This window comes from Monopterus albus, unplaced genomic scaffold (assembly GCF_001952655.1).
Source record: "Monopterus albus unplaced genomic scaffold, M_albus_1.0 scaffold63.1, whole genome shotgun sequence".
NCBI lineage: Eukaryota > Metazoa > Chordata > Actinopteri > Synbranchiformes > Synbranchidae > Monopterus > Monopterus albus.
Window position 1 is genome coordinate 1,833,272 of NW_018127943.1, and position 13,602 is coordinate 1,846,873.

Genomic DNA, 13,602 nt, shown 5'->3' on the forward strand with positions numbered 1-13,602 from the left:
GGAGCCAGCTGAGGTGGCTCGGGCATCTGTTTCGGATGCCTCCTGGGCGCATTCCTAGGGAGGTGTTCCGGGCATGTCCCACCGGGAGGAGGCCCCGGGGAAGACCCAGGACACGCTGGAGGGACGATGTCTCTCGGCTGGCCGGGGAACGCCTCGGCGTTCCCCTGGAGGAGCTGGAGGAAGTGTCTGGAGAGAGTGAAGTCTGGGCATCTTTGCTTAGACTGCTGCCCCCGCAACCCGGTTCCGGATAAGCGGAGGAAAATGGATGGATGGATGGATGATAACTGAGAGCCACTAATGCCACTGAGCCTTGGAAAGATGACTTGGGTGAGGAAAAAAACAAATAATGTGATGCAACAGTGATCATCTGGCTGCTTTGTTTATGTGTATCTGTGTGTGAGACGGAGAAAGAGACACTTGTGGGTGCACAGTGAATGCCTGAGTCATCATCTGATCTTTCCCATGTTTTTTGGTCCTCTTTGTTATAGCTTCAGTGGCTTTACACCCACTTGTTAATGAATGCATGTGCACACATATTAAATGTCTAGCCCTTACAGCCACAACTATGCCCAGCAGCATCTTGGCAGCAGGTGTTCAAGGGACATGCTGTCAAAGTTTGAGTCGGCCTCCCTCTCTCTTTCTGTTTATTTGTAATTGGCATTTTCCCACCTGCCGCTCCTTTTTCATCCCTAGCCATCTGAGAAGAAAGGTGTTCTATTTGAATTTCCTCTTGAGAGGCTTCTTTTTTTTATTTTCTTTGTGTCCAAAGGTGTTCAGTTTCTTCTCCTGGTCTCCATCGAGAGCGCGAGTTGATTCTGAAACAGTTTCTGTTGTGGGGCTTGTACAACCCACTGAGACACTGTGGTGTCAGGATCTACAAAAACATGATGTGACTTGACTTGACTCACCAGTTTGTGAGGTAATGTTTGTCTGGGGAATCAGGTGTGTAATTGCCAAATGTTTGGTCAAAAACAACACAATTAACATTATCTTAGATATTTATTTTCCCCTTCTGTCTTCTTTCATTTCTTAATTTTTTTTTTTTTGTCCTCTGCCTTTTCCATCTGTCATTAAATAACTGCATTGTGCTTGCAAGGTGGTGATCTTGTTAAACACAGGCCTGGGGAAAACTGTCCATTTTCTTTAACTACAATGCAGGCTGATTAATGACTATAAAATGCTAATTAAGCCTGAAATTTTCTGAGAATACAAACAAGTTAGAGCATTTCAGAGAATGGAGAGAAGAAATTGATGATACTGGGTTTCACTCTGTCCTTTCATTGTTCAGCACTAGCCTTTGTCAGTCAGTCAATCTGCTTATCTGCTCTGTAATTTCAGGTGTGTGTGTGTGAGTCATTGTGCACTGCAGCAGTCACACAGTGCCCATACTGTCACACCTTTGCTGCTTGACAACCGCCTGTAGACTGCTGCAGCCAGAAACATTTTAAGTAGTATGATTTGTTTGTATGGATGTTTTTAGTAAGGTATTACTTCAGGGGTCCCATAGTTTCCTATAATTTAATACAGATAAACTGAGATGCAACTGTAACATCAGAGGAAGGTTTCTGGAAATATATCACTAATTTTAGAGAGAATTTAGGTGGTGTTAATACAGGTACTTTTCAAGTAATTAACTCCAATCAATTTTCAGCACAGCCTAGTTTTTTGTCTGTGTAGTTGAGCATGTAAATGTTGAATTTGTCTATAAGTAAGCATTCAATTCAGCATGCAAAGGAAAAAAAAAAGTCTGAACATTTACTTGAGTTTAAATGGAGTACTATTTTAAGGAGATTTCACTGGAGATCCACATGTATTTGTGAACTCAACTAAATTAATTAAACCCTAAAAATGTCTTTTTCATTTTTTTTGTTCTCGTTTCCGTACAATTACTATGACGTTGTCTTGGCAAAATGTCATGAGGTCATAATTACCCCTTGTTCATTAACTACTTAGACAGCTGCACTGACAGGTTTGCTTTGAAAGGCTTTTCTCAGAATGTGGAGGAATGCACCAGTGGGACCAGTGGAAAGGAGTCAGCAGTTGCCTTGTGCCAAACAAAAAGTATTTATCCAAGATAAACATACAAGCAAGGGAATGATTTTTTTTTTTTTTTTTACTGTTTTCAATAAGTTTCTATGGAGTAGTAATGTGATTTTGATAGAAAGTGGTCATTTTTATGGTTGTTTCCAATAGTTTTATGCTGCTAAGCAAGGCCGCTGCTCTGCGTTACTGTAACTGCTACTACTGCTTCTGCTGCCAGTGGTACTGTTGTAACGTCTGCTAACTGAAAACTGATGATTGTGATGATGGCCATAATAATAGTAATATATCTGACTTATTTAGTACTTATCTGAAAGTTCTGATTGAACAATGCATCATAGAAAATTACTAACAAATATAAAGTTTAGATTAATTTCAGTTTATTAAAGAATAGGCTCACGTCTTCTCGTGTCTCTTGAAACAGATTCCATATTCCACTGTGTAGATTTCCTTCTCTTTTTAGTGGAACTCCACTGTAAGACACACGGGAAGTATCATCCAGTGTTGTTATTTATTAGTTTATTGAGCACAAAATTCCCTCAGTAGAGAATTACCTCCGTCTTTTGTGAATTACCAGATTTGTATCTGCACTATCAAATGTTACAACAACACTTTCACGGTTTAGCAATGTCGTGTTTATGGTTCTAGCCACCATCGTTTGCAAGATGCAAATAAGTCCCTCTGTTAACAGTTTCCATTCAGCTTGGCCCAGCAAACACCTTCGCAGCACTTAGCTGCACTGAGCAGTGATGCTACATATTTACCTCAGGATTTGGAGAATTTACCTCAGGATGCTGGCAAAACTAAAACCCATCATGCATAACCCCTCCCACCCCCTGCACCACACAGTGGAGGCTCTGAACAGTTCTTTCAGCACAACTACATCCCCAGTGTAAGAAGGAGTGTTACTGTAGGTCATTCCTCCCCACAGCTATCAGACTGTACAATACATCACTGCAGGGATAAGCTAGGTCAAATCATGAGGGACTATAATAATCAACTGAGATGCAATACTCAAAATACATTATAAATATCTTGAATACTTTATATTGTCGTGTTTTAGCTATTTTTGAGTAGTTTTTCAGAGATCCTTATGACTGAGATACAGGTATTTCCCCCATTGCGGGATTACTATGGGAGTAATATTCTTGTCCTTGATCTCTTGAATACTATATTTTGTCTTGTTCTTAGGTATTTTGATTTGCTCTCGGGGATGAATTCTGGGAGGATCATTCTTGTTCTTGATTGTCTCTTAAATACTATGTTCTGTTTGGTTTTAGGTACTTTGGAATCTGTTTCTCAAGATATGTGTGTGGTGTTTGTCCTTATGGTGTTTTGTTGCTGCTCTCTATTGCTGCTGGAACACAGGAATTTCCTCATTGTGGGATCAATAAAGTCCTACCTACCTACCTTGACCCCATTTAGACACTGGGGAAGGTTACTCGGTATCTGTCAGTGTAATTGGTCCTCTGTGGTTGCAGGCATGATATGCCACATTCATTCATTTCAATTCCCAGTCTCTTAGTGTAATCCTTTCACTCTGTTCTTTAAGTCTCGCTTTTTCTGAAATTAACAATACTGTGATACATGGTGCTCTAACTGTATTTTTCTCTGATTCTTCCTGTTTCCTTTCCCTTTTCTCTTTCTGCACTGTTATTTTTAGTTGCTGGGATGGTCCCATCTAGACTGAAGTGAGTTTTCTTCTTGCATGATTGCAATGCAGACCGCCTTTTCAAGACTTCAGCTCAGCTGTTAAAGACATTAACATTTCTTTAAATCCAGCTCCAAGGTACAACTTCTCTACTGTTTTTGATTGGTTAAAACAAATGCAGACTTAGTTTGTGCAACAATAATACCAATATACTATGTACTGAATATTTTACTTTATTTTGAAACTCAGTAATTGTAAAAGTTAAAAGTAGTCCATCTTTTCAACAATTTCATCTTTAGTTGACTGTTGATGATTCAGCATTGTTCCCTCATTCATGTTTTTTCTCCTTTGTTCTTTCTGCAGCATCAAACCTGTTTGTGAGACTCTCTTGTCACTTCACTCAGTGGGCATTATGTCTACCGTATTCTAAGTCCATTGGGACTCCATCCCTACCTTTCCCTCCCAGTTCCCCTCCCTGCACCCTTTTTCATTTCTATCATGACCAGTCTGAAACGTTCTCAGACAGAGCGCTCGGTTGGGGGCTCCGTGCCAGCTTCTGATGAGTTTTATACTCGCCGCCTGCGACTGCCCAATGGAGGAGCACCACCTCCCCGTAGTGAGAGCGCCCACATCTCCTCTTCCTCCACCACTGGCACCAACCCTGGTGTCCCCAAGATGGGGGTCCGGGCTCGTGTGGCTGACTGGCCCCCAAGGAAGGATGGGGGAGGGGGAGCTGTTTGGCATATCACTGTGGAAACGGACTCACCCAGCTCTACCAACACCACTAGCTCGTCAGGATCTGGAAGTGGAGATAGAGAAAGACTTGGAGGAGGAGGAAGTGGTGGTAGTGGTAGTGGTGGCAGTGGAGGGGGTGGAGGGGTGTCAGCCGTCACAGCCCACAGCAATCTGTCAGCCAAGCTGGGCCACCTGATAAGCCCCCAAGACTCATCCATGCTGCGCAACATTCACAACACACTAAAGAACAAGATGCAGAGCAAGGGAAAGGACAATCGTTTCCTGTCACCGGATGGCTATCTTGGCTCACCTCGTAAAGGCATGAGGCGCATCCGCCAGCGCAGTAACAGTGATATAACTATCAGTGAGCTGGATGTGGATGGCAATGAGGGCTGGTCCTTCTCTGGGTGGACACCAATGCATCGTGAGTATGGCAGCACCTCGTCGATAGATAAACATGGCGTGTCTGGAGAGAGCTTCTTTGACATGCTAAAGGGATACCAGTCCTCTGAGGCTCCTGATCAGCGAAGCCCAGCTCCAGAGAGGCTAACAGAGCTCCTTACTGTGGCCCCCATAAAACAGGCTGCCCTTGACCTGCCAGATGGACCAGCAAGAGGCAGTCCTGCCAGTCGCCTAAAAGAACGAGAGAAGCACTTGAAGAGGAGGTCAAAATCAGAGACTGGTGGAGAGTCAATATTCCGTAAGCTGCGCAGTGTAAAGGTGGATGGTGACACATCAAGAGCTGGCTCAGATGTTGAAGATGGGGGGAAAGGAGATGAGAGTGGCCCACCTCCCAAACCCTGGGTGTGCCAGAAAGGCTTTGCTCATTTTGATGTCCAGTCTCTACTCTTTGACCTCTATGAGGTCATCCAAAGTCGACAGTCTGGGGCCAAACGCAAGAACACCACAACTGGTGCCTCAGCTGCTGCTGCCGCCTCTGCTTCGGCCACGTCGTCCCTCTCCTCCAATCAGAGTGGTGTGTATGGGTCACCGTGTGGCTCACAAGAGGAGCTGAGCAAAGAGGGGACAGGAGGAGGACACAGTACCAACCCTGCTTTGGACCCTGGGGATGACAAGAGCAATGATCTGGTGCTCAGCTGCCCTTGTTTTAGGAATGAGATTGGTGGAGAGGGGGAGAGGAACATCTCTCCTGCTAAGCAGGTAGGTTTTTCCAAGAATAGCATGATGAGTCTTACTAAAAGTAGATCTACTTATAGTTGCTTGTTTTAATCCATGAACATATTACTCTCTAGACCTCTCTAATTTTAATCTTAAAACTGCAGTTTTTACACAGTTAATATCAGAATTTTCCGGGCACTTTGAAAATGCTAAGATGGAAGAGAAGTTGAACACTGCATATTGCAGATACACTGACAACTAAATGTAATATTTGTCATCTTACTGGCTTTACTTTTCCTTGTCTTTTATTCTTCAGCAGGGCAGTATAGGTAGTGGTGGGAGCTCAAGCAGTTCTTCTGGCAGTACAGAGGAAGGACCGTTGGATGCCACTCTCACTACCCATTTTACCAATGCTGGTGTGGCTGTGTTGGAGGCACCCAAGGACGGGACAAGCCTACATGCTGATAGGTCCAAACGATACATTGTGGAACATGTTGACCTCGGCGCCTATTACTACCGAAAGTACTTCTACCTCAGAGGTAGGCACAGCGGGATAACTTGAGTTGTTTATGAAACCTGTATGACCTTTAGACCCTTAGTTTTTTTTTTTTTTCTTCTTTTAAGGCTGGTGTGGAAGTTGTTGGTCTTAAATGCTGTTGACCTTGCACAGTATTTTCAATGAATTTTTGAAAAATATGGTCTTTGTTGACAAGAAGAATTACATTTTCTGCATACCAGATAATGAATAGCACTAAGCTATTTACATGCAAGGGTCAGTTTTGTGTCAGATCTTCACCTTCTTCACACATCAGAACAATACAATTGAGCTTTAAAATGAGCAAAGCAGATGTGGCAATGTCATCCTCCAGTTTCTCAAGTTCCCCTTAATTTCTCCCCTTTGTCATCATCTTTTTACATCCCTCCCTGCTTCCAATCCCATTCCTCCTCACCCTAGAACACTGGAACTATCTGGGGATAGATGAGAACCTGGGCCCAGTGGCCGTGAGTTTGAGGAGGGAAAAGCTGGAGGAACACAAGGAGCATGGCCAGCAGTACAACTACAGGGTCATCTTCAGAACGAGCGAGGTACATTGCAATGGACACGTGGACCTCTTACGCCTTGTATACTGTATGTTGTGTTTTATTAGCTTGATTTGTTGGTTGCTGTGTTAATCTATTTTTATCATTTTGTCCATTCACCAGGACATAAAGTATGTGTAGCTGTTTCTTGTGGAGCCTTGTTCTTGTTCACAAATGTGTCAATATTAGGTACATTCTGTACTGAGTGATGCTACTAAGGAGCTATTTTGAGTTCAAACAGTGTAGGAGTTAACATACTGTATCTGTGCCCAGCCTTGTCTGTTGAAAAACCCAGTTGGAGGGGAGATTATAAAACCTTGATCTCAAGGTTTTCAGATATGGCTCAAGGCCTTCGATGCCACCCCCTTCATTCTTTAACACCACCTGAAATTATTGCATGTTTGGTTCCATTTGTGTTGTGTTCTCCCAATGTTTTATTCACAATGCTCAATCTGCAGTTGACATTGAGAACAAATCTGATGTAAATCCTTCTAGCCCTTGCTGCTATCACCTCCTATAGACTCACTAGAGCCACAGATCCATGTCCTCATTCCCCGAGCAGAACACCTACCTACCATCTTTGTCAGCCTTCATCTGTGAAGGGCTGAGCGGTGCCATTTTGCAGCTAAATGAGACTAAAATATTGCTAAAGGTATTTGAGTGGAGAATGAAAAGCATTGCTCTCATATTGAAGTGTGCCATGAGTAATAGCCCTTCCAATCTCTTGGGATGACGCACGACCTACTGTGCTATGTTTTCTTCCCTTCTCTTGCCTCCCTCTCCCCTCTCTGCTATTTTCAGCCCAGGGAGCGTGGCAGGTATACAGTAGATATATATATGGGTGTGTTTATTTGGGAGTGGGTGGTGTGCACTGATGTTGAAGTGATATGTCCAGTGTCCACTGAGGACAACAAGTGTCCTCTCTTCAGCTAGAATGTTTCTTGTCTTTAGTTTATTTAACTCTGAGGGTGTTGGTACCAGTGCTGGGCCTGCCAAACACTATGTGAAGACACACAAACATATAAGTGATTTTTAAGAGCCAGGGGGGCACTACAGATATCTGTGTTTATTTGTTTATGATGGATATTCAGGTCCAGGTCCTTCTGCTGTCCTCTTGATTTATTCATGGAAGTCCTCGAGTTTGTTTTAGTCTGAAGCCTTAAAGTCTTCATTGTGGAAACCACAGCTGCAACACCTACATTCATTCTTTTTTTCTCATTTAGCCAGACAGTTTTCTGCATATTGTTTCTGTATCAGCAAAGAAAAATCAGTCAATTGGCAGAATCAATTTGTAGGATCTTGCATAAGAAAAGAATGAGTTCATGAGCAATCCTGAGCCCATGATACAGCTAAAGCCATAACTGTTCACTGAGAAGAGCCCTCTTGTACTGCAAATTGAATTTAATTGCACAGCTATTTAGGCCTCATCACAGGCTTCCTTGCAGCAAATGTATACCCAATAGTTTTCTGCTAGTGACTAGACAGCTAGTTTTGCTTTTACTATTCATACAACTACAGATCCAGCAGCACAGGATTTTAATTTTATGACAGTGGGTTTTCAGTTAGTTTTAGTTAAGTAACCATGGGCCCATACAGCTGCTGTAAAGACCATGCAGATCATGAGTTAGGCCGCAGTAATAATGTGAAGTGTTAATCTCAAATTGAATTTTTTGTTGGTTAGTCAGTTATTTATTTCCACAGTTTTACTGCAAAAGTTTTTTTTTTAATATATAAATTTGAAAAATTGGTGGTTGCTCTGAACTTTACGTTTCCTGTTTTCTTGTTCTTTTCCCTCTGGTTGGCTGTCTCCAGCTAAATACCCTGAGAGGCTCCATCCTGGAAGACGCAGTACCTTCTACATCTAAGCATGGCCTAACTCGAGGCCTGCCTCTCAAAGAAGTGCTGGAGTACCTGGTCCCTGAACTGAATGTTCACTGCTTACGCCTGGCTCTCAATACACCTAAGGTCACTGACCAGCTGATGAAGCTGGATGAGCAGGGGGTAAGGAGCAAACTGAGATTGTCTGGGTGAATTGGATTAATTCCTTTGATCGCTCTTATTGGAAGATTTATTTTTTGTACTGCTATCCATTTGGTAAAAAGACAGTATTACTCAGGCTTCCTGTTTGCCATCACCATTCCTCAAAAATGTGGTCCATTGAGCATGATTGATAATTCTTTGAACTAAAAATAGAGGATTCCCAGCCATTATCTTGTATCATATATAGCAAGTTATTTTGATTTAGTGTTTTATGAGTCATTTTATGTGTAGGTGGTGTTCTTCCAAAAGGGGAATATCTCATTGTGAAGCAGATTATTAATATGCTGTTTGCTTTATTTAACCATTAACTCCCACTGACTATTATCTGGAGTTAAAGTTGAGAACGTGTGTCATAAACACAAACACACCCACACACACAGACACAGATACGTTTTTGTACAGCTGTCTCTGTGAGGACAGTAATTGCAGGCATTCCCTAGCCCCTTACTCTACCCTAACCATCACCACTAAATGCCCTAAACCTAACCCTAATACTTAACCATAAGATAACACCAAGCCTTACCCTCAAACAGTCCTTTTGAAGTTGTGAGAACTGGTCAAAATATCCTCGCTTTTCCCAAAATGTCCTCATGGTATAAAACTCAACATGGCCTCCTCCACCCTTCCTTCAGAAGCTGAGTCCCTACAGTGTGAATTAACACCAGGAATGCGCGCACACACACACACACACACACACACACACACTCGCTCTCTCTCTCTCTCTCTTTCTTTCTCCTTAACCTTAAAAAGAAGTCTCTTTGATACTAATGCTCCCTGATGTAATCATCAGAAGCTGAACCTCTCTAAATGTCAATGTGATTTCTCTGGAAAATGGCACTGTGATCACTGCACAACAACACAAGGTGGCTGTGCTTAAAATGCCAACATGATTACTCTGGCATGATTTTTACATGGTGATTTACTTCTGTCTCCAGTTATTTATTACAGCAGTCACTGTTCTCTTTATACTGTAGCTGAGTTTCCAGCGGAAGGTGGGGGTAATGTACTGCATGGCAGGCCAGAGCAGCGAGGAGGAGATGTACAACAACGAATCTTCTGGTCCCGCACTTGAGGAGTTCCTTCATCTGCTCGGGGAAAGGGTTAGACTCAAAGGCTTCGCCAAGTACCGGGCTCAGCTGGACACCAAGAGTATGTACATGCACAGAGATTTTCAATTTCAATAGTTTGCCAAGGACATTGATAGTTTAGCAGCTTTAACATTGTCAAGTGCCTGGGAGTGCCATATACATACACAGTCTATAAATCAGGCCTGAGATCTCTTGAGGCATCACCCTTCTGCCCAGTCTCATCTCCACTTTAAACTCTCTGGCATCATTTCAGTGATTCTTCAGTTTCCTTTCTGTGCACTGCCTTTAAAAAAAAAAAAGGTCCTTTATTCTCAGATATGCGACAGATGGCCTTTGGTGTCATATTGCTCTATTAGGGAAATGGATACTGATCCTTCTCTACATTTGCTACAAATAATTTTTATATTTTTGCTCCCTCTGTGTGACTTTTCACAGTCTCCAAGGATATGTAATACAACCTTCACTAACCTCTAGTAAATTAAATACAGCCATGAAAAGCACTCTCTATAGAAGGAGTATAATTAATTGAGGTCATTTAGCTAGGTAAAGTATGGCCTTTTAAACACCTTGCAACTGTTCTGGTCTCTGAATTGAGTGCATGGGTAGACTGTAAAAGTGGGTATTAACATGCAGTGGCTCACTTTAGGCCAGAGCCTGTTAGGAACTCAGTGAACACTTCTCTATTACAGAAAAGAATGTTTATGATTACAGAATATACAGGGTGTATTTTTTATAGTGTGTTGCTTCAATCTGAAGATGGCGACCTATGATCAGTTCCAATCAAAGGAATTTGTTGTAATAGACAATACTATTGTGTTTTTCTGTGTTTAAAGCATGAAAAATTCACATGTAATTGTATCCCCATCAGCTGACTCAACGGGCACCCACTCCTTGTACACCACTTACAAGGATTATGAGATCATGTTCCATGTGTCCACCATGCTGCCATACACACCCAACAATAAGCAACAGGTACGGTCTTTAAAGGTCTCCCACTTTTTTTTTGCAGGACTTCTAGGATCTCTCCGTTAACATAGTGCAGTGTACATTTTACTTAATGTTTAACTCTATTTTTTCCTGCTGTTCTTGAAATGTTCCAGTTACTGCGGAAGCGTCACATTGGGAATGATATCGTCACGATTGTATTTCAAGAACCTGGGGCACTTCCTTTCACTCCCAAAAACATTCGGTCACACTTCCAGCATGTCTTTGTGATTGTGCGGGCACATAACCCCTGTTCTGAGAACAGCTCCTACAGGTGAGATTCAGCAATACTACATCTACTGTATTCTATGGGAGTCTGCTGTATCATGTGTTGTTTGCAGCCCAAGCAATACTGATTTATCGTAGAAGAGTTATCTGCTTGCTTATATTACATGTAAGCAATGCAGTCACAGAATATGATGTTAGAAGATAAAAGGCATGAGTGTATGTGAGGGCATGTGAACAACAACAACAACAACAACAAAAAAAAATGAACCAGTCAGCTGAAAGCTTTGGAAACCCCCAAACAGCATAATTCGGTGGTTAATGTAGAGTTCTTTTGAGGGGTTGAAACTGAATTAGAAAGATGTATTGGTAGGCTGTAGTTTCTAGAGTTTAAGGTACTCTCATTAATCCCTTTCCATAACTGATGACACAATAATGCTCTTATGTATTGGCTCAATATGTTGTACAGCTCTCTTGCCTTTGCAGTTCCATCATGGAGTAGGCAGTGAGTGTTGAGAGCCCTCTCCATAGCTCACAGTGTATTACCACATTGTCCAAAATGTTATATGAACATAGTGCTGCCAAAATACACTGGACAGATGCTCCGCCACTTTTTTCTCCAAGAGAGGAAGAAGAATATTTACATAATCTAGGTGAAATTCATAACATTTTTGTGAGCACTTGAAGATCCAGTCATCATGTGGTTCCTGCAACAGAACCACTAAAACCAAGAGGATTGGTCTAAGTTGTGCCAGTCATCATGTGGTTCCTGCAACAGAGCCACTAAAACCAAGAGGATTGGTCCAAGTTGTGATTTAAGAATTTAAGGTGTGGTGACTGAGTTACAGTGTCAACTCAAACAGTGCGCGCTCCAATGCACAGATTTTGCACCCACGAGTGTTTGTCTTGCCCAGTGCATATTGATAACATGGATGGTTCACAGCGACACAGCTTAGTGTTGAATACAGACCTCGTTTACAAAAGACAAGTGACACAACAGACTGAATCCACACTGACAAACTAGGGCGTGATCTCCATAGGGGATGGTGAAGACAAACATCAGATGCAGTGATCAGCAGCAGAAACAGACTTTACATTTAACATACAGTAAGTGATACTGCGATGTAAACAGGCTGTTTCACCTGTGAGTGATCAGCTGTAGGCCTACCGAGCACGAGCAGATGGGATGGCCAAACTTTGGCACATGCTGACCAGTCACGAGCACTGCAGGTGATGTGTTCCCTGTCGCTGGTTAACCTGTAAACCAACATGAAGCAGGAGGAGTTCAGTGAACATTCAGTATGTTTTAGAGTTGGTTTAACGCTTTTGATCATAGACATCTATATCTGACAGTTTTAGGAGGCATTTGATGACCGGTCATGAGAAATACTGGTTGACCAACTTTAATTTATTCAAACATGCCACTGTAGGAAAAGTGTTTACATGGCCTTCAGAACAAGCCTCAACCTAACAGTTGTGCATGTGCATGCTTCAGTAAATAGCACTGCACCTCTGTATATAAAATGAAATGTGCCAGTTTGGAATCATTTTTAAGAAATGTTGAATGTGCCTTTCTTCTATTTCCTGTTTAAAATTCTTGAGCTCTGAAGGGCATTTTATCCTGTTTATTCCTGCTTCTGTCCTCGTTATCTAGTTTTCTGTTATTCTTTCTTATCTGAGCACATTGTGTGAGGTCCTAATTGTTCCCCATGGGGCTACTTCGTTACCGAGCAACAACACGAACAAAGAGCCTTGTGATGGACTCAGTATAGAGCAAAAATTATTTACACGTGCCTTCTGTGATTAACAAATGTGAATTAAGTTTACTGATGTGAAAACTAATATCACACATACTATAGAGGTGAAACTTCACGTTTCAAAAGAAAATTTAAATTCCTAGTCACCACAGGGAATTTGACTGAGTGAGAATGTATTAAGTGAGGATGACCTAAATGCACTGAAGCTTTGGTGTGGTTCCTCTAGGTTTCATTCATTCACCTTCACATACATGCACTTTCTTGTTCGGCACCTGTGTTTGTTGATCAGACCTAGGCTTGATTTATGAGTTTTGTGTTGAATCTACGTTGAGCTGTAGGCTATGGAAGTGGCCCGCGCTATTATAAACATTTATACTTGTGTGCTGGTGTGTCTGTCGCCCTTCAGTTACACTGCCAAAACACTAGTTAGCGGTAGTGTTTTTATGCTACTGTGTTTGTTTGCCATTTACTAACAATGGTGACTGAAAGTGAATGGGTCATGTTGGAGTTAAAACTAATAGATGTTGAACAGTTAATTTTACTGAAATTACTGCAGTGCAGGTAAGAGAGAAGGCATTGGAGGAGATGGTCTGTACAACCACTGAACCAGCTGAGGCAGAATGAAAGAGGATTTTCTGTGCTTGGCCGGCCACTGAGAGACTGGAACTAGGAAATTCAATGCAACCAACCACAGTCGTTGTGGTCTGTGTTGGCACACTTTTCTGGAGATGTGCATGTCAGGCTACGACATACGGTTCCAGGCTACGCATTACTTACATCATCCCACAGTGTAGATTCACTGCAGAACTATAAATCAAGCTTTACCTGTTACTTTAAATGTGTTCTGGCTCGGTCTCTTCTCCCTTGTTCACGTGGGCTCCCA

The 13,602-nt window shown here is 42.2% G+C and overlaps 1 protein-coding gene across 1 annotated transcript in view; it reads left to right on the forward strand.

Annotated features, from left to right (window-relative positions):
- sipa1l1 (signal-induced proliferation-associated 1 like 1) overlaps positions 1–13,602 on the forward strand; it is a 70,549-nt gene that overhangs the window by 35,407 nt on the left and 21,540 nt on the right. The window contains 8 exon segments of the mRNA XM_020604087.1: positions 3,704–3,829; positions 4,055–5,587; positions 5,865–6,084; positions 6,501–6,631; positions 8,438–8,626; positions 9,640–9,814; positions 10,622–10,725; positions 10,854–11,011. Coding sequence (XP_020459743.1) covers positions 4,190–5,587; positions 5,865–6,084; positions 6,501–6,631; positions 8,438–8,626; positions 9,640–9,814; positions 10,622–10,725; positions 10,854–11,011 — 2,375 coding nt within the window. The 5' untranslated portion in view covers positions 3,704–3,829; positions 4,055–4,189.